Source organism: Heterocephalus glaber, unplaced genomic scaffold, assembly GCF_053883595.1.
Source record: "Heterocephalus glaber isolate CG9 unplaced genomic scaffold, H.glaber_assembly_v1.0 deba00001428, whole genome shotgun sequence".
NCBI classification, from domain to species: Eukaryota; Metazoa; Chordata; class Mammalia; order Rodentia; family Bathyergidae; genus Heterocephalus; species Heterocephalus glaber.
Genome location: NW_028258293.1, coordinates 20,737,341 through 20,759,865, shown reverse-complemented (window position 1 = coordinate 20,759,865; position 22,525 = coordinate 20,737,341). Strand labels below are relative to the sequence as shown.

General features: G+C 39.6%; 2 protein-coding genes across 4 annotated transcripts in view; both read right to left on the bottom strand.

The window, feature by feature from the left end:
- Dennd5a (DENN domain containing 5A) overlaps positions 1 to 22,525 on the bottom strand; it is a 98,001-nt gene that overhangs the window by 51,178 nt on the left and 24,298 nt on the right. For 2 of the 3 annotated variants that reach the window (XM_004851774.3, XM_021263775.2), the window contains exons 2-3: positions 1,204 to 1,275; positions 343 to 452 (exon numbers count right to left, since the gene is read on the bottom strand). In XM_004851774.3, coding sequence (XP_004851831.1) covers positions 343 to 452; positions 1,204 to 1,275 — 182 coding nt within the window. The remainder of the gene's footprint in view (positions 1 to 342; positions 453 to 1,203; positions 1,276 to 22,525) is intronic. The other variant, XM_021263774.2, reaches the window with a different exon arrangement.
- Positions 13,911 to 14,455, bottom strand: LOC101700068 (mitochondrial import inner membrane translocase subunit Tim8 A). Its single transcript, XM_004851398.3, has one exon. The coding sequence runs from the start codon at positions 14,354 to 14,356 to the stop codon at positions 14,063 to 14,065; it is 294 nt and encodes a 97-aa protein (XP_004851455.1). The 5' UTR covers positions 14,357 to 14,455; the 3' UTR covers positions 13,911 to 14,062.

The window sequence follows — 22,525 nt, the reverse complement described above, 5'->3', positions numbered from 1 at the left end:
TCAGATACATACAATGCAGAATGAGAGAAACTACTTTAAACTTCATTCTTCATGTAATCTCAATACAATACACAATCAATACCTCAGCACTCAAATAAATTCAGATTTAATACTATATATTTGTCTAACATAATAGAAATATATTATGACTTTTAGTGTATTTGATACATGATGAATATTTGATATATTGACCAAAATACAGAGTCATGAACAATATCCATTACAATCCTTTCTTCAAAAGTCACTGCTACTTGGTGAGGGCACTGCTATCATAACCTAGATTCATAATCCTACTATAAATTACTCTAAATTATCTCACACTTGCAGCTAACAAATACTAACCATTCCCACTGCATCCTGGTCAAACGGATTCCATTCTACATTCTCAGGATAGCGGGCAAGGACCTTAGACTTGAATGTTCGTCTCAATGGTGTCTGCTCAAAATTTTCTCCTGTAAAAGAATGAAGCAATTCAACTCTACAAAGTGCATTTAAATCACGGGGTTATGAAATCTGAGCTTGGTAGTCCAGCAAGGTACAGAAATGAAGGCAAGGGGGTTAGTATGCCAAAGATCTAAGAATAGCAAAGTATTAAAGTTATTAGATCATTAAACAAGCTGAAAAAGTGTAGCATAGTTAATAGTGAACACTACTAGTTGTCTTTGCTTTTCTTCAAAATGAAACTATTACTATAATCCCAATGGTTAATTTGTTTGGAAGAGAGGAGAGAAAACCCAAGAAATAATAAAGTATTGTATCCATCCTTTTTTCCCCTGAAAGTTGTACTTTGTTTAAAGTCAACTGAAAACATCATAGAAGCATAGTATTTTACATTCAGAGTAAACTATGTATTTCTATGATCACTGAAAAAAAAGATACAGAGACTAAAAGATACAAGAACATAATAAAGCATATTTCAAAGTAAATCTAATTAGCTATTTTGTCAATTCAGAATCATTTGAAATTTCTAGAATTCTCCTTTCTCCCTTCCTCCACCTAAAAATACTAGAATATACTGAAGAAAAGACATTAAAGTAAGGAGGGGAAGAACCAAAGAACCCACCACCAAGAAGGATACAAATCTGGAAAAAAATCTACTGGTACAAGAATGTTAGAAGGTTAAAGGGTATAAAATGCCACTGGAGAGACACGTTAAGAGCCACCAGAAAGCTCTGGGTGTTCTCAATTTCGTTTTGTTTTTACCTTCAGTTGTACTCGAAATGAAAGGGCTGGCACCATCTCTGGCTTTAGAAGCCTGAATGTACTGGCATAATGCTATATGATAAATGAAATAACAGAATATTATAATAAAGCAGTGTTAAACTTTTTGACCATGACTGTATAAAACATTTTACATCATAAAGCAATGACCACATACATGCATATACATATATACAAAATTAGCTACAGCAAAAATTTCACAAAACAGTATTTACCTTTTAACTATATGATACTCTCTCATGTATTCTACACTATATTATTAAAACAAAAAATGGTGATTGCGACCCACTAATGGTCACAATTCACCGTTTGAAAAACATTACAATAAGGTATAATAAAGAGCTCAACTGATACTAAATTACTATAAAGTAATTAGTTTTATTCAAAACCAGACCTTTTCCTAAGGACTAGGTAGTGGTAGACAAATGCACCAAAACAGCTCAAAAAATAAGTTTAGTAGGTATCATGGAAAAATATATGAAAAACATGATCAAGGACAAGTCAAATGAATTCTATGCATATTTACTGGGGAATCATGTTATATAAGGGACACAGGTAATTTGGGGGGGGGGGGATAGAGATAAGGCAGATAAAGCATAGCCTCACTGGGCTTGGTGGCACACACCTATAATCCCAGCCTTCAGGCAGCTGAGGCAGGAGGATCGCTTGGAGTTCAAGGCCAGCTTGGGCTACATAGTGAGTTCAAGGCCAGCTCACACTACAAAGTGAGACCCTGTCTCAAAAAAACCAAAAAACAAAGTACCTATCCTCAAGGATCTTACTGTCAAGTGCAGAGGAAAAAGAACATACACAACTAACCACTTCACAGGGAGGTTATTATCTTCCAGAGCCTCAGCCTTGTAGTCTAACCATTCAGAGAATACTTGTAAAGAATCCTGTTTGTATGCTCTAGCTCACAGGAGAAATTCTATTCAACTATAGTTTTTCTAAGATGATTATTCAGGAAAGCACATACTTCACCATCACAGGATAAGATGGACCTAGAGTCAGAGAGTACCTCACCCTAAATCATCACATCCCAGAAGCACCTCACAAATATCTTAAAAAGACTTTAAAATGGGCCGGGGATTTAGCTCAGTGGTTCCATTGCCTGCCTTGCAAGCACAAGGACCCAAGTTCAATCCCTGGTACCAAAATAAAAAAAATTTTTTTTAAAGACTTTAAAATAATTCTAAGGTACCTGTTCCAAAAATTAACAATAATTCCAGTCAAAGTTATTCCTTTTATAACTAAAATCTCTTCATTTACTTTGAGGTTTTATCCCTCTTTAGAAGAATTATTAATCATTTTCAACTTCTGATAAGACCCAAACTTTGTTAGTAAAGCAAGTATCACATTCTGGATCCATCTTCCAAATTGATTCTTCTGAAACTTTCTTTCTTCTTCTTCTTCTTCCTCCTCCTCCTCCTCCCCTCCCCCTCCTCCTTCTCCCTCCCCTCCTCCGCCTCCTTCTTCCTCTTCCTCTTCTTCTTCTTTTTTTAACATAATTCATCTCAAAAATACACCTGGTAATCTTCACTTAGGAAGACTAGAAAATCAGCAGGCATCTGGCAGCAGCTACAGCAACAAAGGCCTATGGCTTATGTTGAGCCAGACTCAGTGCTTTCAGTAGCTCCTGCTAAGAGCTCACCCAAGCCAAGCCTGTGCTTAACCACACAAAGTAATTCAGCAGCAAGCAGCTCATATAATGATCTTCTCTACAGTCTGAAAGTCTCAGAAAGTATTTTTAAACCACCCTCAGTTCTGAGAGAAGATAACCATTTCTTCCTCTTAAGTTTCTTCACTTTTAGTTGTCATTTTGCTCATTTTTGTCTAACTGGGGTAGAAAATCCCCTCAGGAAAAAACACAAAATATCTGAACATACACAGGAATCCAGGCAGCTACCGCTGTCCTGTATGACAGCTTGTTAGGATATTTTCCTAAGATGACTAGGAGGTGCCCCCTAAGATATGATGAGCAATCAGATAATGGAAAGGGGACTATGTAAGGGGAGCCAGTGAGGTAAGAGTGTAGTCAGAGGTAAGCAGGAAAGCTGATCTAGAATATAGCTAAAGAGGAATGAGAGGCTATAAATCACATGGAAAGGTGGCCCTTAGAGCCTCTGTCCCTTCTACCACCTCTCCACTTCCTAACCCTTCTTTAAACTAGCCACAAGAAAAATATAAAATAAATTTTTGAAAAGTGCCAGGTATGACAGTGCACACCTGTAATCCCAGCACTTGGGAGGAGAAGGAAGGAGAAGGCTGTGAGTTCAAGGCCAGCCTGGGCCACATAAGTGGGTTCCGAGGCCACCCTGAACAGTACAGTGAAACCCTGTCTCAAAAACAAAACCAGAACAGTAAACAAGCTGAGGGAAGGAAGTCTTGTGAAAGAGTCAGGTTCTGAATAAAAATGTGCTATCAGGTGCCAACCTTTGACAAAGTCCCGTGAATTAAGACTGGACCAACAGCAGGAGCACAGTAATATCTTGGCAAGGAGAAAAGAGGTATATATAAAGATGTACAAAGATCTAGAGAACAAACCACATTCATTTCAGCCACCCTATAAAGAATGTCAGAAAGAAAAAAAAAATGTCAGAAAGGTAAAAGAAGGGGATTCACAAACCTAAGATTTATCTATTGAAACTATGCGATCTGTTATCATTTACTGAGAGCTGAGTTTTAGAAGTAGCAGCAAAAAAAACTTAATGCCTCAAAAACACCTGCATAGATTCACTTCCTGAAACCTGTGTGTCACAGGTATCTTAATTTCTCTACTATTTAGACCTTTGGAAATCCAAATAATATAAGGAATATGACATCACAATTGCCTTACTATCCTAGAAATAGCAAGCACTATTTTGCCCAACACAAATAACATACCCTATCATCAGCAGGTCTAGATATAAAAACTAAACCCCCTTTCTAACAGCAGCTTAAAAGTCAGCTAAATAGGTGTTGGTCTATCTTTGAAATCTGCCTCTTTGGAAGTACAGTTCAGACAAATCATAATAGATTTTTTTTTTAAAGTATACATACCTTACAATGACTTCTAATGTTCTTTTATTTGTTCTGCTTTGACCATGGCAGAAAAAAACTGATATTTGTATTGATATCAGACTGCTTTACTAACTTGATTTGAATAAACCTAAACAAGAGGTATTTAAACTGGAGTTGAGAGCTGAATCAAATTTCGCCATAAGGTCAACATTGAGCCTAACCACTGAATTTGATTCAGTTCTCTCCAATTCGGTTTGTGACCAGAATCGTGGAAATAATTAAGCTCATGAACCAAGGTATTATATCTTTGAGATATAATGATAGTTTCAAAATGGTGAAGAGTGGATATGAAAAGGCACATCCCAAACAACTGTCTAAGAGACCCATGTGGCCTTTATCGGGTTTTTGTTGTACTACATGAAGCTACTCCAGAACGCAGCTTCGTGCTATGGTTTGAGTGTGTCCCCCAAAAGCTCAAGTGTTAGAACCATAGTTCTTCAATGTGGCAATATTGAAAGATGAAGCCAAGTGGGGAACTATTCAGACTGTGGGGGCAAAGTCCTCACAAACAGATTAATCCCCTTCTCACAGAATGTTAGCCCTTCAGCACCTGCCTGGCAAGCATGAGGCCCTGAGTTTGATTCCTGGTTAAAAAAAAAAAAGGTTAGCCCTCACAGGAGTTCAGCCCCCTTTTCTCACTTCTGCACGTGCCCCTTGCCCTTCTGCTTCCCATCATGAATTGATGCAACATAAGGACCTCACCAGATGTGGCTGCCCAATTCTGGACTTACTAGCCTCTAGAACCATGAACCAAAGTAAACTTCTTTTCCAGTCTTAGGTATTATGCTACAGCAACAGAAAATGAACTAAGACACTTAGATTCAAGCAAAATGAAGTAACCAGCATTTTCTAAGAAACAGTTCATAGGATACGACTGTTACATCCACACTTTAGTTATACCAAATAGGTATTTCAATTCCTAAACCTACCAGTAATCAGAGTTGAGATACACGTTAAGAGGCTTTACATAAAATTTGAAGTGTTAAAAAAAATTAGCTACTCATTTTTATAAGGCCAGGGGTGGTGACGAACACCTGTAATCCCAGCACTCAGGAGGCTGAGGCAGAAGGATCCCTTCAAATTAGAGGCCAGCCTGGGCTACATAGTGAGTTCAAGGCCAACCTGAACTGCATATCGAGACCCTGTCTCCAAAAGTAAAAAATAAAAAGTAAAAATAAAGTCATTTTTAAAACTGGCACCTAAAGGGAAAGGGGGAAAATAACATAAATATTTGCAAAACTATAACTTTAAAAACTGATTTTTTCCACTGCCTGCTGCTATCCTGGTACACCCCCCCCCCAAAAAAATTGACTTTTTCAACAAAATAATTTGTATCTAATTGACAAAAGTTCTGCTTCCTATCAAAGCAACTTTGGACAAAATACAAAGAACAATTGCTCAGGGCTGGTGATGGATGGTACAGTTCAAGAGTAAGTACAGTGCTTGCCTGGCTTGAGGCTCTAGATTTAATCCCTACGGCAGAAAAAAATAATTACTTAAAGGAAGTGGAAAATGAAAAGCAGGAAAATTCTGACAGGAGAAAAGGGATCAACCTTTCAAAGAAGGTAACATTGGGTGGGTTTTGTTTTTATGACTCTCCAGCAGACAAGACCCACTTCGTGCTGGGAGAGGTGGCTAAAACCGATAAAAACCCAGTCTTACCAATTTCAAGAACCAGAGGAAAAACTTAAAGAAACTATAGCAGCTGAGAAGGAAGAAATGCTAGAGAGTACCAGACTTGGAGAGGAACCCCAAAATCTGTGTATAAGCTCTGCCTACATCTCTGGCCAACTCAGGAACCACGCATGCATGGAACAGACTCCAAGCAGCCAAGTTAGCTAAGGACTGAGATTTAAGCTGCTACTTACTGCAGGGAAACAGTTAACAAAATAAAAATCAACTTATACTCAATGTCAAGAACAAATCCAAAACTGCCTGGCACATAAAGAGACAGGAAAATATGACCCACTCTCAAAAGAAGAATCAATCAACAGAAGCTGACTTTGGGTTGGTCTAAATATTGAAATTTGTAGACAAGGATTTTTTTAAAGCTATGATTATAATGAATAACAAAACATATCTCAACAGAGAAACAGACACTATAATTCAATGTATAGGCTTAACAGCAGACTGGCGATGACAGAAGTTAGTAAACTTGAAAACAGGGTAACAAAAATTATTCAATCTAAAGAACAGAGAGAAAAAAAGACTAGAGAGGAAAAAAGGCAATGAGGAAGGGGACCTCACAGATCTGTGGCAACTGGAGTTCCAGAAGAAAAGTAAAGAGAATGGGGCAAAAAACAACATATTGGAAAAAATAATGATCAAAAGTTCACCAAATTTGGTAAAAGACAAAAAATACACACTCAATAAGCTCAGTGGACCCAAAGTAGGATAAATACCAAGAAAATAATACATAGGCACTTTGTATTCAAACTTTTGAGAGCCAAAGAGAAAGTCTTGAAAGGGGAGAAAGGAAAGGATACAATACAATCAGGGAAAATAAATGATTGAAACTACCACTAGCTTGGGTCAGGGATTTAGCTCAGTGGCATCATGCCTGCCTCTCAAGTGCAAGGCTGGGAATTCGATCCCCGGTACCAAAAGAATTAAATTAAAAAAAAAAAAAAAAAAAAAAGAAATTACCACTAGCTTGATCCTATTGGTAACTAGTCACCTATTCATATACTGTTTACTTCCTGCACTAAAAGATGTTACTGAATCTATCCTGTTACAAACATTACTAAGCCAAGCTATCCACGAGGACAGTACTGCTGGCAATTCATATTTCTATTTTTGGTGCATGTTAAAAACCCAGCTTGTTTTGTCTCCAGCTCCTTTGCTGCCCAGCATTTCAATTCTCCCCACACCCAGATAATCTCTTTACAAATCAGACAGCATTTCCTGCCATTTTGACTAACTGGGGCACAGCAGTAGAAAGAGAAAGAATGCAGGCTTCTAGTTACATGGAAAGTACCATGGCAATTACTTTTAGATGACTACTTCATTACTACCAGCACTTTTAAAAAACACAAACACCTCAAATACACACATAAAAAGATAATAAGGATCATAAAGTTTTGAAATCTATCACTCTCCCTTATCTCTTTTTCGTGTGAAACTGAGGTAAATTTCCAGCTCCTACAATATAAAGTGAAGACGGTAACTATTCCTTGAAGAGATAGCCTGTAGCCAGCTGACTACAGTGCTCAGAAGTCATATTCACAAACAAGTAGCCAGAATACAGGTGTAAGACCGCTGTCTTTACCAAAAGCTCTGAGGAGCGGACTATAGTGAAGCACACCCAGGGATCCCAGCGGTGGCTCCAGAATGTAAGACCAAAGGCCTTACCAAATGCTCCAAGGAGCTGGAGTGGAGCACCCCTGGGGATCCCAGCGGTGCCTCCAGAATGTAAGACCAAAGGCCTTACCAAATGCTCCAAGGAGCTGACTGCAGCGAAGAACACCCGAGAAGGAACACACCGGACAAGTTGGAAAGTGAAACAGACCTTAGTCTGGCCAGACGGCACTCCCAAAGCAAAGTAGCTTAGAGAGGCATAGTCCAGAGTCCAGGCTCTTTTTATAGGGGCTTGCAGGGGAGTTAACAGGCGAAATTTACAGAAGGAACAAAGGTTTAGTGGTCTTACATTTGTACGTTAATTAGCCTGACGTGTACATCATGATAGTCAGCAGATGCTTCGGAGATTGGTCTATAGATAGTGGTGTCCGGAACAAAGGGTTGGATAATTATGACTGATAGGGATGTTATCTAGTGTCTCGGAACTAAGAAGCATCTTTATCTATTTACTCATATTCAATCACAGGTGGGGCTAGGGGAGTTTTATGATTACAGCGTTATGCAGTCTTACACCAGCATGAGCAATCCCCACATTGGACAGGCCACAGAAGCCTCTTCTAAGAGCTAACAGACGAAAACTGCTCACTAATCTTTTCAAGGGAAAATTAAGAGAAACCATCTGTTACTCTTATAACTCCCCAGGAGGCAGGTTGTCCATTTTGCTTTCCAACATGTTTTCTTTGTCAGAGAAGTTTACATTTGTAAATACTTACAGTCATGGCTTTTTTTAAGTACTGAAGATTAAAGCCAAGGCATTTACACTAAGCTACATCCCCAGCCCTTTCTTTTTTATTTTGAGACAGAGTTTCAGTAAGTTGCCCAGGCTGAGCTCAAACAGGCGATCCTCTTGCTTCAGCCTTCCAAAACACTGGATTACAGACATGTGCGACCATGTCTGGCTCAGGCATTGCTTTTATAGAGGCTTTGCCTCATACACAGCCACCATACCCAATCCAATTCTCGTAGCAAGTTTATTTCACCAGTTATAAAAGGGACTGACATTTGAGAACCTACCCAGACAAGATTGTTCCAAACCACTGCTGGGACAAATGCCAAGCAGGGAACACATCTACTGTGGTAACATCTCAGATTTGGAGGCTCAGGGATTTAGCTCAGTGGTTCCTCCACCTGCCTCACAAGCACAAGGTCCCAAGTTTGATCCCGGTACCAAAAAAAAAAAAAAAAAATCAGATTTGGACACTTTGCTGTGTTCCATGGCAGATGCAGCACACTGTCAAAATCCCCGATCCCATGTTCCTCTCTAATTAATAAATTAGTTCTATATGTACACACTCTTGTGAACACAGCAAGAGTCCTCAAAGGCTATCCATGCACACAGGCTCTTTTCTGTAAAAGCTAACCCCTCCAAAAAACTGGACTAGGCAAACCTGAGCATCGCGCCACACATTCAAATTTAAAAGTAGCCTAAAATAAGTCTGAGCAACTAGCCTAGAAGCCAAGAGACAGGATCCTATCTTAGCTACTAACTGTAGTATCTTAAACAATTTACTGCATTTTGTGAGTCTCAATTTCTTTACCTATAACATAAAGCAGAGGGAAGTGATTGCTAAAAAGCACATGGATGAGTGATTACTGACAGGGGACATGAGAAAATTAAGATATAACATAATCTCCAAAAGCTCAGGAACTTGTAGTACCAGACATTTAGGAAAGTGGAGATAAAGATGGGGTTAAAAACAGGACTGACTGATTATTCATCAACAAACAAAATATTTTATGACTACATAGTGGAACATTATTCAGTTATACAAAGGAGTAAAGTACTATACATGTTCATGACAGAAAACCTTTAAAACATGCTAAATCAAGGATGCTAGAAACAAAAAGACCACATACTGTATGATTCCATTTATATTTTTAAAAGTCCAGAATAGAAGGCCAGGCATGGTGGCTCACACCTGTAATCCCAGCACTCAAGAGGCTGAGGTAGGAGGAGCATTGGGAGTTCAAGGCCAGCCTGATCTACGTAGTGAGTTCAAGGCTAGCCTGGACTATACAAGGAGACCCTCTCAAAAAACCAAAACAAAATAACAACAAAAATTACTATCGAAGGACCTAGAAGCAACATCATCTCAGTAACAATGAGCACAACTACCACAGGTCTTATACCACTGGGGAATCTTATACCATTCCCCAAAATACAGAACCTGGAGAAACTTGGAACATGTAGAAAAGGCTAGTTCTACAACTGAGGCAAGAATCATACAAAATGAACCTGGAGCATCTACTTCTGCCACAAAGTAAGGAATAGAGATTTTAAACTTTACATTTGAGAAGCATTACAAACACTACCAGCTTATCAAGATTAACATCAGCACTGATAAGTTATACTCACTACATGTATTCGTGATATGAGAATGGCAACTTATGTCTGGGATCTTCCTCCAAAAACCAAAATTCCTACCTAAATACCACACATACCAATTGAAGGATAGTCTACAAAAATATCTGACCAATATTCTTCAAAACTACTGAAGTCACCAAAAGAAGACTTAGCAAGATCTTGTCTCAAAATTAAAAAAGATCGGCCGGGGACATAGTCCAGCAATGCCACACCTGCCTGGCAACCGAAAGGTCCTAAGTTCGATTCCCAGCATCAAAAATATAAAAAATTAAAATTAAAAGAGCTAGGGATATAGCTCAGTGTGAAGGCCCTGGGTTCAATCCCTAGTACCAATAAATAAATAAACACAAATTTTTTAATTTCAAAAAATTTTAAATAAAAAAATAAGTTAGAAAGGGCTGGCAATGTAGCTTAGTCTGAAACCCCTGGGTTCAATCCCCAGTACCAAAACAAAAACAAAATTTTTTTTTAAATAAATAAAACTGTGGTTGAGGCTCAGAACTGTCACTCTGCCCCAATCTTGTACTACCTGCTTGACCTAGCTGAATTCCCATCCTGCCATAAAACTTATTTATCTTTGAAGACATGATGCCTTGAGTTCCTCTTCAAGTGGGCCAGCTGAAGCTGGTTGGATCTAAGATGGCTGCCAGTCGTCTACTACATAATCTGTGAGCTCACTATAACTCCATCTCCATGTTAACTCTCCTGGCACTACCACAGGTGACAGTTTTCATAACAATGATCAAAAGAACCAAGAAAGAAGCAAAAAGTGACACCCAAATCCCCAGAAAAGACATGGTTATTCCTCCCTTTTACTAACCTATTCTTCCCTCTCATTTCTTTTACCCCGTATCTTGAGCCCTAACAGGTGGATAAGTTGATTTGCAATTTTTATATACCACCTCTCCTAGTCTTAGCCAAGAATAAGTCTCCTTTGCTGTTCAATCAGTGTTTGGTTTATTTTTGATTCCACAATTCTGAGAAGGAAAAAGAACCAAGTTGGTAATATAACCACCCTTCAAAATACAACTTTAAGAGACCAGATATGCCACTCCAGTCCAAAATATACTTGTTAGAAATATTTCCAGCTGGTTATTTGGAGAAATTTGACAATAAGCAGCCCTTATGTAAAGAAAACTTACATCTATAGAGGAAATCTAAATTAGTAAAAATATCTTTACCAAGAAAAGGGGTGCCCAGACTGCCAAGACATTTACCATACAGTTTTGATAAACATAAAAATACATCCTCTACTTGACATGGCTATTAACTACTGGATCACTATAGCTGCAACTGACAATTCTAGCATCTACCACTGGAACAAGCAATGAATCCTCTCTTAAGCAAATACATGGCAAAGTAGAAAAAAATTAATGACTGTAGAATGACCTAAAAGAAATAAGCTGATTATAACCAGAATATCTGGCACTAACAACTGGAAATGTTAATGCCCTTCAAATTACTACTTGTAGGTCATAGCTTTTCTTGTAAAAGAATATAAAAGATAGCCAGGCGTGGTGGCACATGCCTGTATTCCAGGCAGTCAGGAGGCTTGAGGCAGGAGGAGTGCACTGAGTTCAAGGACAACCTGGGCTACATGGTGAATTCAAGGCCAGCCTAAATTACACAGCAAAGTCTATCTCCGGAAAAAAAAAAAGAATGCAAAAGATAATCAGAGGAACCCCAGTATGGTGCCTCATGTCTGTAATACCAGCACTCTGGGAGGCCACCAAATTCAAGTCCAGCCTTAGCAACTTAGCGAGACCTGTTTCAAAAAACAATTTTTTTTTTTAAAGAGCTGGAGATGTTCCTCAGTACGAAAGCCTTCAGTTTAATCCCCAGTACAGACCCCTGGCCAAAAAAAGAGAGAGATAGCCAGATGTGGCAACACAACCCAGTTATCCCAGCCACTCAGATGCTGAGATAGGAGTGAAAATTTGACCCCAGCCTGCAAAACTTAGCAAGACTCTGTCTCAAAAAAAAAAATTTTTAAGAGGGTGGGGGGTTGGTGGTAAGCCCAGTGGTAGAGCACTTGCCTAGCATGTACAAGGCCCTGGATTCCATCCTTGGTTGCACACATGCACATGCACACACACAAAGAATATAAAAGATAGTCCTACATGGTTTCTGTATGATCATCTCAGAATCCTTTCATAAACCTAAACATACTTAAAGGAAGGGAAGGAGCCCGGCATGGTGGCACACACCTGTAATCCCAGCACTCAAGAGGCTAAGGCAAGAGGATCGCTGCAAGTTTGGAACCAGCCTGGACTACATATTAAAATTCAAGGCCAGCCTGAACTACACAGCAAGACCCTGTCACCACACACACACACACACACACACACACACACACACACACAGGAAGGGAAGGAGAGCTCTTAAAAGGGACATGAAAAAACTTGAGTCCTGGCCTGGCTTAACACAAATGGCTGGGCTTGTTGGAACACTCCTGTACTGCTAGCATAAGGAGGCCCAGAGAAGTGGATTACAGGTTCAAATCGCACCAGGGCAACTTGGCAAGTCTTTTTTAAAAAGGGCTGACAACACTATAGTGTACTCCTGGGTTTGACCTCCAGTACTGAAAAAAATGCACTTTTGGACCAGGGATTTAGCTCAGTGGTTTCGCCGCCTGCTGTGGAAGCACAAGGACCCGAGTTTGATCCCAGGTACCAAAAAATAAATAAAAAAATAAATGCACTTTTTTCTTCCTGGTTCCAATATCCACCTGCCTATAAAGCACCTGCCAACATCTAGTCTCTTACCACTCCTCTCTCCCTCTCTACATTTCCCCAAACATGGCATGCTTTTTCATGCCTTCATTCTTTTGCAGATGTTCTTCTCTGCCTGATTAGGCAATCTACATTTATCCAGTGAGCTTTATCAAAATCCATGGTAGTCCAACACAGGGTATCCCATGGGGTAATGCCATTTCCCCATGCCCAAGTACTTCTGGAACTCTTCTGTAGGAGCTATTGTCAAAGCCATTTACTGGTCATAAAAAAAATCTGGTTCTTTGATTGTAGTTCACACAGCATGATTTTCAGTTCTCACCATCCTTGTTTATAGAATTTAAATCTACTGTACATGTAGTCTAACATTATTTAAAATAGGACTATCCAATCCCTCAACTAAACTGTACTTTGCATAAACGTGCAGTCGTTTGTCTTTTTAAAAATCTTGTAGAATTTTTTATTTCAGTGATCAAAAGAATGCAGCCAACTAAATCTATGACTAACAGACATACACCTTTACCTAAAACTGCTAGTCTTTGGCCTAAATCTTTAAATTTCTTTAAACATATCTTTCGAATTTCTTGTACCGTGACATATAGGGTAAGTTAATTTATTCCTGTGGCCATATAGTAATGAGAATTATATTCACTGTCTAGATTTCTTTATAACAAAGGCCTCTGGATTCCCAGGTTGTCAGCTCTACCTTGAGACCAAACTTTAACATAGGTATTTAAGTGAATCATGGTATAGGGAAGGGAAATAACCTAGAAAATTAAAATACACTGTATACTCTACTGATTTTTTTTCAGCACTGACACAATCACTAAATAAGATGGTCCCAGTTACGTGCCAAACTGTTCTCTCACTGATGTGCTTTCTGACAAGACACAAAGATCTCCCCAAAAGTCTGAACGAATTCACAATTAGATTTTATCTACATGGTTCCACTACCAAATTATAGAATGAAGTTCCACTATCAAAATTACAGAAAGGGGGGATCAATTCCCTGTACCAAAAAGAAAAAAAAAATTACAGGAAGAGGTAAGGGAGCCTTGAGAAAAGCATACTCCCGCATACAATAACACACATCTAATCTCTCACTCGTCTGTCAATTATTTTCACAAGATTAGCAGTTAAAAAAAAGTAAATACATATATGACCCTAAAACCCCACACACAAAAACTAGTCTTTGTTTATTCTCAAATGACAAAATGTCTCAAAAGTGACAGAAAGTGGGAGTCAGTCACCCCAACAGCCATTTCTTCATCCCATCAGCAGTTCTTTTCTTGAACTACCTTCCTTTTCTAAAGAGGTAATGCTAAGATCAGTCAGAAAGGTTTTCTGAGAAGACTGGCTTGGACTTCTGGGTCTGTTCCAGTCGATTCAAGATGAACTGGCTTGTATCGATGAAGCGCTCAACGCAGTTCACAAAACAGGCCTCAGCCCGACTGTCCAACTTTGGCCCTGGCTTGTCCATACACTTCTCCCAACAAAGTTCAGTCATCTGGTGCACCAGCTGCTGGAAACGCTGCTTCTGAGTCTCCACCTCGATGAAATGCTGCAACTGTGGGTCCACTACGCCCAGACCCGCCGCGGAAGACGAAGAGGAGGAATCCATGCCAGCGCGAGCACGCTTGCCTAGACGTACACCGCACCAATTCACCGACCTTCACTTCACGTGTGGGCAGCGGAACCGGAACCACAACCCAGCCGCCTCTGGCCCGCCCTGTGAGCGATTGCGCCTGCGTGACGCAGGCGCGGAAGTCCGCCCCAGCTCGCCCGCCAGAGCTGGCGCCCCGCAATCCGCGGGAGGCTGCATTCCCGGCCGGCGGGACTGTCTTGGCTGTGGCTGCGCCTTGAGCCTAAATGTCCTACTTTTTTTTTTTTTCTTTTAAGAGTGTTGTTTCTAGCACATCTCCTTCCTGTACCTCTACTTCTGCATCACTTGTTAAGAGAGCTCAAATTTATCCTCAAGTATATCCTAATTATTCCCATCAAAATATTCCTCAATTCAAAAATGGATGCTGAAAGTATTCCCTGGTTCTACCAGAGTACCCACCTTAATGAAGAAAATGTGGTTTCTCTGACCTGACATAATCTCGGGCCATGTTGGCTCTTAACATTATAAATTTTTTTTAAGCCCCCATACAATACCCTTAATAAGTCTTCTTTTTTTTTTTTTTTTTTTTTTGCAATTTTATAACTTTATTCGACAATCAGTTCTCATCCCTACTGACATATTTTGGAAAGTGTAATCAGGTACATGGTAACCAAAGTATACTGCTTGTTTGGTGAATCTTCAACATCACTTTGTTTTCTGGACAGCTACACACATTAGGACCTTTCTAACTCCTCTGGCCCAGAGTGCTCTGTTGAGCCTAGCATCAAGGCACAATCCGGAGTATCCCTGTCCTTCACGTCAAATTTCCAGGATCTCAAGTGCCCAAGGGCCACACATGAAGCCCACTCCATGAATGCGTGTAAGAACATTCACGGCATATTCTGTCACCACCTCACTGACAGCAGAATTCCCTGTATTAGCTTTCTGTTCCAGTGACAAAATACTTAACATAAACAACTTAAAGGAGAAAAGGTTTATTGTAGGTCAAGATTTCAGAGGTGTCAGTCCATGAACAGCTGGCCCCAAGGCTTTCAGGCCTATGGTGAGGCAGAAACGGCAGAAAAGGTTGGTGAGGCAAAGCTGCTCACTTTGTGGCAGCAGAGAAGCAGAAAGGGGAGAAAAATGCCAGATAAAGGGGGACTGTGGATGGGATATCCCCATGGTCAGGCCTTCATGACCCATTCCCTTCAACTAGGCCCCTTCCTGTTTCCATCACCCCTTTAATGCCATCAAATTATGACCTCATAAATTGATTAATCCAATGGATAAAGTTAGGGTCCTCTCAATCTAATCACTTTCCAAAAGCACACCAGGAACCAAGCCTTCAACAACAATGAGCCTTTGGAGAACATATTATATCCAAAGTATAACATAGGTTTTGTCATCCTTCTCCTTTGGAGCAGCCATTCTGCCGGGCCCACATTGGACAGGAAGAAAGCAAGGGATTCCAACACTCTAATTTTTTTTTTCAGTACTAGAAACTGAACCAGGGCCTTCACACTGTGCTACAGCCACAGCCCCCACAGCCCACCCCATCCTCCTTAGTCTCATTAACCGGCTAAATTTCTCAGGCTGGGCTTGAACTTCTGATCCTCCTGCCTCACCCTCCCAGAGTCCTGGGATTACAAGTAAGCACCACCATGCCCTAGTTTTGTTTTTGTTGTTTTGCTTTTTTGCACTAGTGAGGATCAAACCCAAGGCCTCGAGCATGCTAGCAAGTGTTCTACCACTAAGCTACATTCCTAGCCTCCATTCTAAATTCTGACAAGGACTATATCCAAGCTCTCACCTTTTTTCTGGTTTCAAAAATACATCTATTGCAGCAATTTTATGATCCCTTAAAGGTTACTGAATGTGACTGAATGACCTCATCCCAAAGTTCTTTGGAATTCTTCAGTGTAACTGTCTGGGCTGGGAGACATTCATTCATTTACAGGAACTAAATGTTTCTGCATAGATGCCTAAGGATCAGTTTCAGGGTCTTCTTACGAACTCAGTTCTATCTTTCCCGATCTATACATATTTAACCTTGACAATGAGAAAAAAAACTTATGAGGCTATCTCACTCTTCAATTTATTTTTTTCAAATATAGTTATTTGCAGTTTCACATTAGAGCATCGAGTAAAATACACATCTTCCAGAAATATTTAGCACAATAAAAGGGTTTTGTTAGGTTCTTCAAAACAAATCCATAAAAATGTTAGAGAAAGGGCCCGGGGATTTAGCTCAGTGGTGCCATCGTCTGCATCACAAGCACAAGGTCCTGAGCTCGATCCCCGGCACCAAAACAAACAAAAAAAAAAGTTAGAGAAAGCAAGTAAGTTAATTATAACAGAATTCTCCTAAAACCAAACTAGCCAATCTATTATAAAATGAGCTAAAGAATTTTGATTCCCAGTATCCCCGCAAAAAAACTCTGAAAATTATCACACATTTGCTACCACAGAGAAAGAGATGTGCCAAGCCAAAAATTTTAGTTCAAGGTGAAAATTTTCTCACAATTCATCAACATATCAACCCACAAATATTTTCTCAATACGCAAAAACACTTAAGCAAAACAACTCACCTAAAAGCTCATATCATGTTCACACCCTCTCAATCAATTCAAGTCATAAAAATAAGCAGTGAGCATGGTGGTACAACCCTGTAGTCCCAGCACTGGGGCGGCTTAGGCAGGAGGATTGCTGAGAGTTCAAGGCCAGTCTTGGGTACATAGTAAGTTCAAGCCCAGCCTAGCATACAGAGTGAGATCCTGTCTCAAAAATAAATGAATAAATGAATGCAGTGATATTTTCTTGACTTAGCTCCTATGAGATTTATAAAGATTGTATCTTTCCCATATTCAGCCATTTTGCTATATTATTCATATTCAATTAATGCACAATTTTTATCCAGTTCCTACCATTCAAAAAGCTCTGTTCTAAGTGTCTCCACAGGAGACAAACAAATTTAGAATTAAAATTAGGGGCCAGGGATTTAGCTCAGTGGTTCCGCCGCCTGCCTTGCAAGCGGAAGGATCCGAGTTTGATCGCCGATACAAATAAATAAATAAATAAATAAATAAATATAAAAAAAAATTAAAACCAACCCATCGGGAATTTAACCCATCACAAGCACAAAGTCCTGAGTTTGATCCCTCATTCGGGGGCAGGGGGTGTGGGGGGGGACTCCTTATGGAATCCATAAACACATTTTGTTAAGTTTGTCTCTCCTCCTCTAACCAAAGGGCACTCTCAAACTGAAAGGGTCTCTCGTGCACATACAGCTGGGAATATACCACAATATATCTTAAGATATATACACTACAGTAGGAGAAAAAGAGATGTTTAAAGATAGGCAAATTTAAACTCAAATACTAGTTCCATGTTTTGTTGATCTTTAAGAAACTTGCCCATGGTCTCTGTAATAAATGTGTATTTGGCCTTTGGTTTCCCAGAGCACCTAAGTGCCAAGAGTGTCTTTTGTATGCTAATGAGATGACTAGCGACCAGGGCCATGAGACCAGGAGACAGCTTCAGGATAGAGGCTAGTGACCAAAAAGACCAAGGATCGGGGCCAGGGATTTAGCTCAGTGGTTCTGCTGCCTGCCTTGCAAGTGTGCAAGGTCCTGAGTTCAATCCTTGATGCCCCCCCCCAAAAAAAAGATGACTCAAAGAATGAAACTTTCACCCTCCCAACACTACAGGCAGAGAAGAGAAAGAGATTTGAGACTGAGTTAATCAGCAATGAGTGATGGCTTAATCAATCAGGCCTCATAGTAATGAAACACAAACACACACAGTACTTCCAAGCAAGAAGACTGGAATAGCTTTTGAGCTGTTGAACACACTGAGGTGCTAGAGAGTGGCCTAAGAGAAAGGGTCTGGAGCTAGACACATTTTGGCTGTTTCTGAGTTATATCATTTATAATAAATGGATAATAGTAAGTAAAGCATTTTCCTGGTTTCTGTGAGCCTTTCTAGCAAATTACTGAACTTAAGGAGTTGTGAAAACCCCTATTATATACAGCTGGTTGGTCAGCAGTATAGAGGGCAACACCTGAGACTTCTGATTAACATCTAAAGTGGAAAGAATTTTTATAGGACTGAGCCCTTAACCTGTAGAGGCTGCATAAACTCTAGGTCATTAGTGTCAGAACTGAATGAAATTGAGGACACCCAGTTGATCCCCAGAGAGTTGGAGAATTGGTTAATGAGGGGGAGGGGAACCACACTGTCAGAAGTATATATAGCCAGGGATTCAGCTTAGTGGCACCTCGCCTGCCTCGCAAGCACAAGGTCCTGAGTTCAATCCCCGGTACCAAAAAAAAAAAAAAAGTATCATATATAGAAACACTTAAAAACAGTCTCTCTTCTACAAATGTGTTTCCTCATCTGCAGTGTGGAGATAACAATACCTACCTTATCAAGCCTATTGGGAGGACTGAGTAAATTAACATATGTAAAGCATATGGAACATATTTGTATGGAGCACAAGATACTCTACAAATATTAACTCTTTTCCTCCCAAATGGACTGCCACACGTGTAACAGTCATCTCCAAATCTTTAGTCCCTAAAAACAAGATACAGAAATGTCCTGGAAGTTCCCAAATACTTCCCAAGAAGGAAGTCTCTACTGCATGAAACGGCAACATACATTGACTTCACAGAATGTATTCCAAAGTAAAGAGCATGGCAGCAAACAATGCCATCTCCCAAACACTAACATGTGTCTCAGCCTACAGCTTATAAAGAACTACCCAGCATCCTCTTCCCAAAAGCACACAACGAGGTTTAAAAGTCTGAAGGCGGGGCCAGGGACTTAGCTCAGTGGTTTTGCAGCCTGCCGCACAAGCGCAAAGACCTGAGTTTGATACCCGGTACCAAATAAAATTAAAATAAAAGTCTGGATGCCACTGGGCAAGGTTACCCAAGCCTGTCGCCCAACTACTAGGAAGGCTGAAACAGAAGGATCAAAAGTTCAGGGTTGGGCCGGGGATTTAGCTCAGTGGTTTCCGCTGCCTGCTGCTCAAGCGAAAGGACCTGAGTTCGCTCCCCCATACCAAAAAAAAAAAAGTTCTAGGTCAGCCTGGGCAACTTAGCAAGACCTTATCTCAAAAGTACAATTTTTTTTTTTGGTACCAGGGATCAAACTCAGGACCTTGTGCTTGCAAGGCAGGTGGTAGAACCACTGAGCTAAATCCCCAGCCCTAAAAATACAATTTAAAGTCAGGTGTGGTGGTGCATTCCTATAATCCTAGCACTCGGAAGGCTAAGGAAGGAAGATCACCATGGGTTCCACGGCAGTCTAGGATACATTCTGAGTTCAAGACAACCTTGAACTACATACACACCAAGGCCCTGTCTCAAAAAAAAACAATTTAAAAAGGGATGGGGATGTAGTTCAGTGATAGGGGCACTTAACTAGCATGTGCAATCTCCATCGCCATAAAAAGAAAGAAAAGGGAATCTGAGTACTTCACTAACTTACCTTCAAAGACAGAAAAGTTTCCCATATCCATAAGACCTTTTATAGTAGTAAATTCTTCTTTTACAGAGTTTTCTAACCACTAAAATTTTACAAATCGGTACTATATCAAACCACAAAGACTAGTATTTGTTTAGCAAAATGTGCATTAAAAGCACTATATTGGTCATATCAAAGACTTCTTGTACTCCAAGGCCAGCTGTGAGCAATGGAAATATATCTCTTTCACTCTGTAGAATACTGAAAAATAACCCCCAAAAAGCATGGAGATGCTTTTTTTTTTACACCAGTAGTGTTACAAGCATAATACTTAAAAGAATTAGCTCTAGGATTACATATTTAAATGTGAAGGGTAAAAAAGCCTTTAGAAGAAGACACAAAACATCATCATAACTCCACAATAGCAAAGATACAAAATAAAAAATACACCATAAAGAATTAATAGTACAATTTAACTTTTGTTCCTTGAAAGCCACCATTAAGAGAATGAAAAGAGAAAACAAAGGATACAAGAAGATATCTGCAACACATATAACAAGACATACCTAGAACATATAAAGAATGTAATTAAATCAGTAAAGAAAAAAATAGTAAAAAGACCTAGATTCCTCAAAAAAAGAAAAGGCTACACACAAATACCTGATAACCTGGAGATGTGCTTAATTGCATTAGTTATCCAGAACTTGCAAATTCAAATAATGTAATACCACTGCATAACCAGGGCAATAGGTAAAACAAAAAGGAAAGAAAATGTCAAGTGTTAGTGAGGACAGGGAGCAACCTACATTCTGATGCACTGCAGCCAGGAATGTAAACTGGCACAACCTCTATGGAAAACCATATGGCGTCTACTAACACTGAACCTATTTATACCTATGACTCAGCAATTCTATCCTAACTACACCCCTAACAGACCAAAAAGCATATTTATAAAAAATGTACTTAGGTAAATGTTCACAACATATCAATATTGTAATATTCAACATGCTGAAACTATTCATATTCCTACCAACTGCAAAACTGAGAGATAAACTGTGGTAAAGTCACACAGTGAAAAACTATACAGCAATGAGAATGAACAATCTAAAACTACATACAAAGTGAATGATTCTCTCAAACATAATTGTGCAAAAGCATCCAGACACAAAAGAGCTCACAGTATATGATTACAGTCATATGGAACTATGTACGGAACTATGCTGTTAAAAGTCAGAATAGTGACTGGTGAGTGGGAAGGCAAATAATGATTTTGGAATGCTGGCAACACAGGTGGATGCAGTTTGTAAAAATGCTATCATAGTGTACACTTTGATATGTGCACTTTATGTACGATTATTTCAATAGCTTTCTTTTTTGGTACCGGAGATCAAATTCAGGTCCCTTCGCTTGCGAGGCAGGCAGCAGAACCACTGAGCTAGATCTCCGGCCCTCAATAGCTTTTGAATTTAAGAAAATAAACTCTGGATTCTCATAGATCTGAATATAAAACCTAGTCTTTCTTCATTTTAGCTGTGTAACCTTAGGCAAATTACCTAACTGTGCTGTACATCTGTTGCTTCATCTATAAAATGGGAATAGAGTTTCCTTATGTTGTTGCTACCAAGCCCAAATGGGATCATGTATATAGTAGCATTACCCTATCAATACGTCCCAATGATGTCAAAATTATATAGAAGTAATGAAAAATAAAAAGTTAGTAACAGTAAAATTTAGTGTATTAATTCATTTCATCTTGGGGGGTGGGGTACTGAGGACTGAATCCAGGGGTACTCTACCACTGAGCTACATCTCCAACCCCCTTTATACTTTATGTTGAGCCACAGTCTCACTAAATTTCCCAGGCTGACCTCAAACTTGCAATCCTCTTGCCTTGGCCTCCCATGTAGCTGGGATTACAGGCATCCATCACTGTGCCAGTGTGTTTAATCTCTGCAACTCTATTCTATCTCTTTTATTTTATTTTTTTAAATTTTTTTGGTACCGGGGATTGAACTCGGGTCCTTGAGCTTGCACAGCAGCAGGCAGCGAAACCACTGAGCTAAATCCCCGGTCTATCTCTATTTTAAAGATTAAGAAACTGAAACACAAAGATAAAATGACCAAGGTCACACAAATAGTAAAAAGAGGAGGTGGGTTTGAAACCCAGGTGACAAATGTAACCCCCAGCTGCACTACCGTCTCCTTTATCATCACAGTAGGGAACATCAACTTTATTTATTTATTTACTTACTTACTTATTTTTGGTACCAGGGATTGAACTCAGGTCCTTGCGCTTGTGCAGCAGGTGGCAAAACCACTGAGCTAAATCCCAGGCCCAGAACATCAACTTTAAATGAGGAGAAGACTTCTTTGTCAGTTTCCAGGGAGTCACACTGGGAAAAGCAGGCACGTAAGAGTTAAGGAATCCAAATTCAAGTATGAGCTCTGGTATTAACCAGCTATGAAAACTTGAACAAGTCACTCAGAACCCTGTCAGCCACGTTTTCTTCTTCTGGAAAATAAACTCTATAAAATAAATCTTGGAAATTCTAACCTTTCTTCTCATCTATGAGGCGTATTTGGCTATTTTATAAGAATATGTCACAAATTCCAGGCTTAGAGATGATGATGACGAGGAAGAAGAAGAAGAAGAGGAGGAAGAGGAGGAGGAGGAGGAAGAAGAAGAGGAAGAAGGAGAAGAAGAAGAAAATAGTACA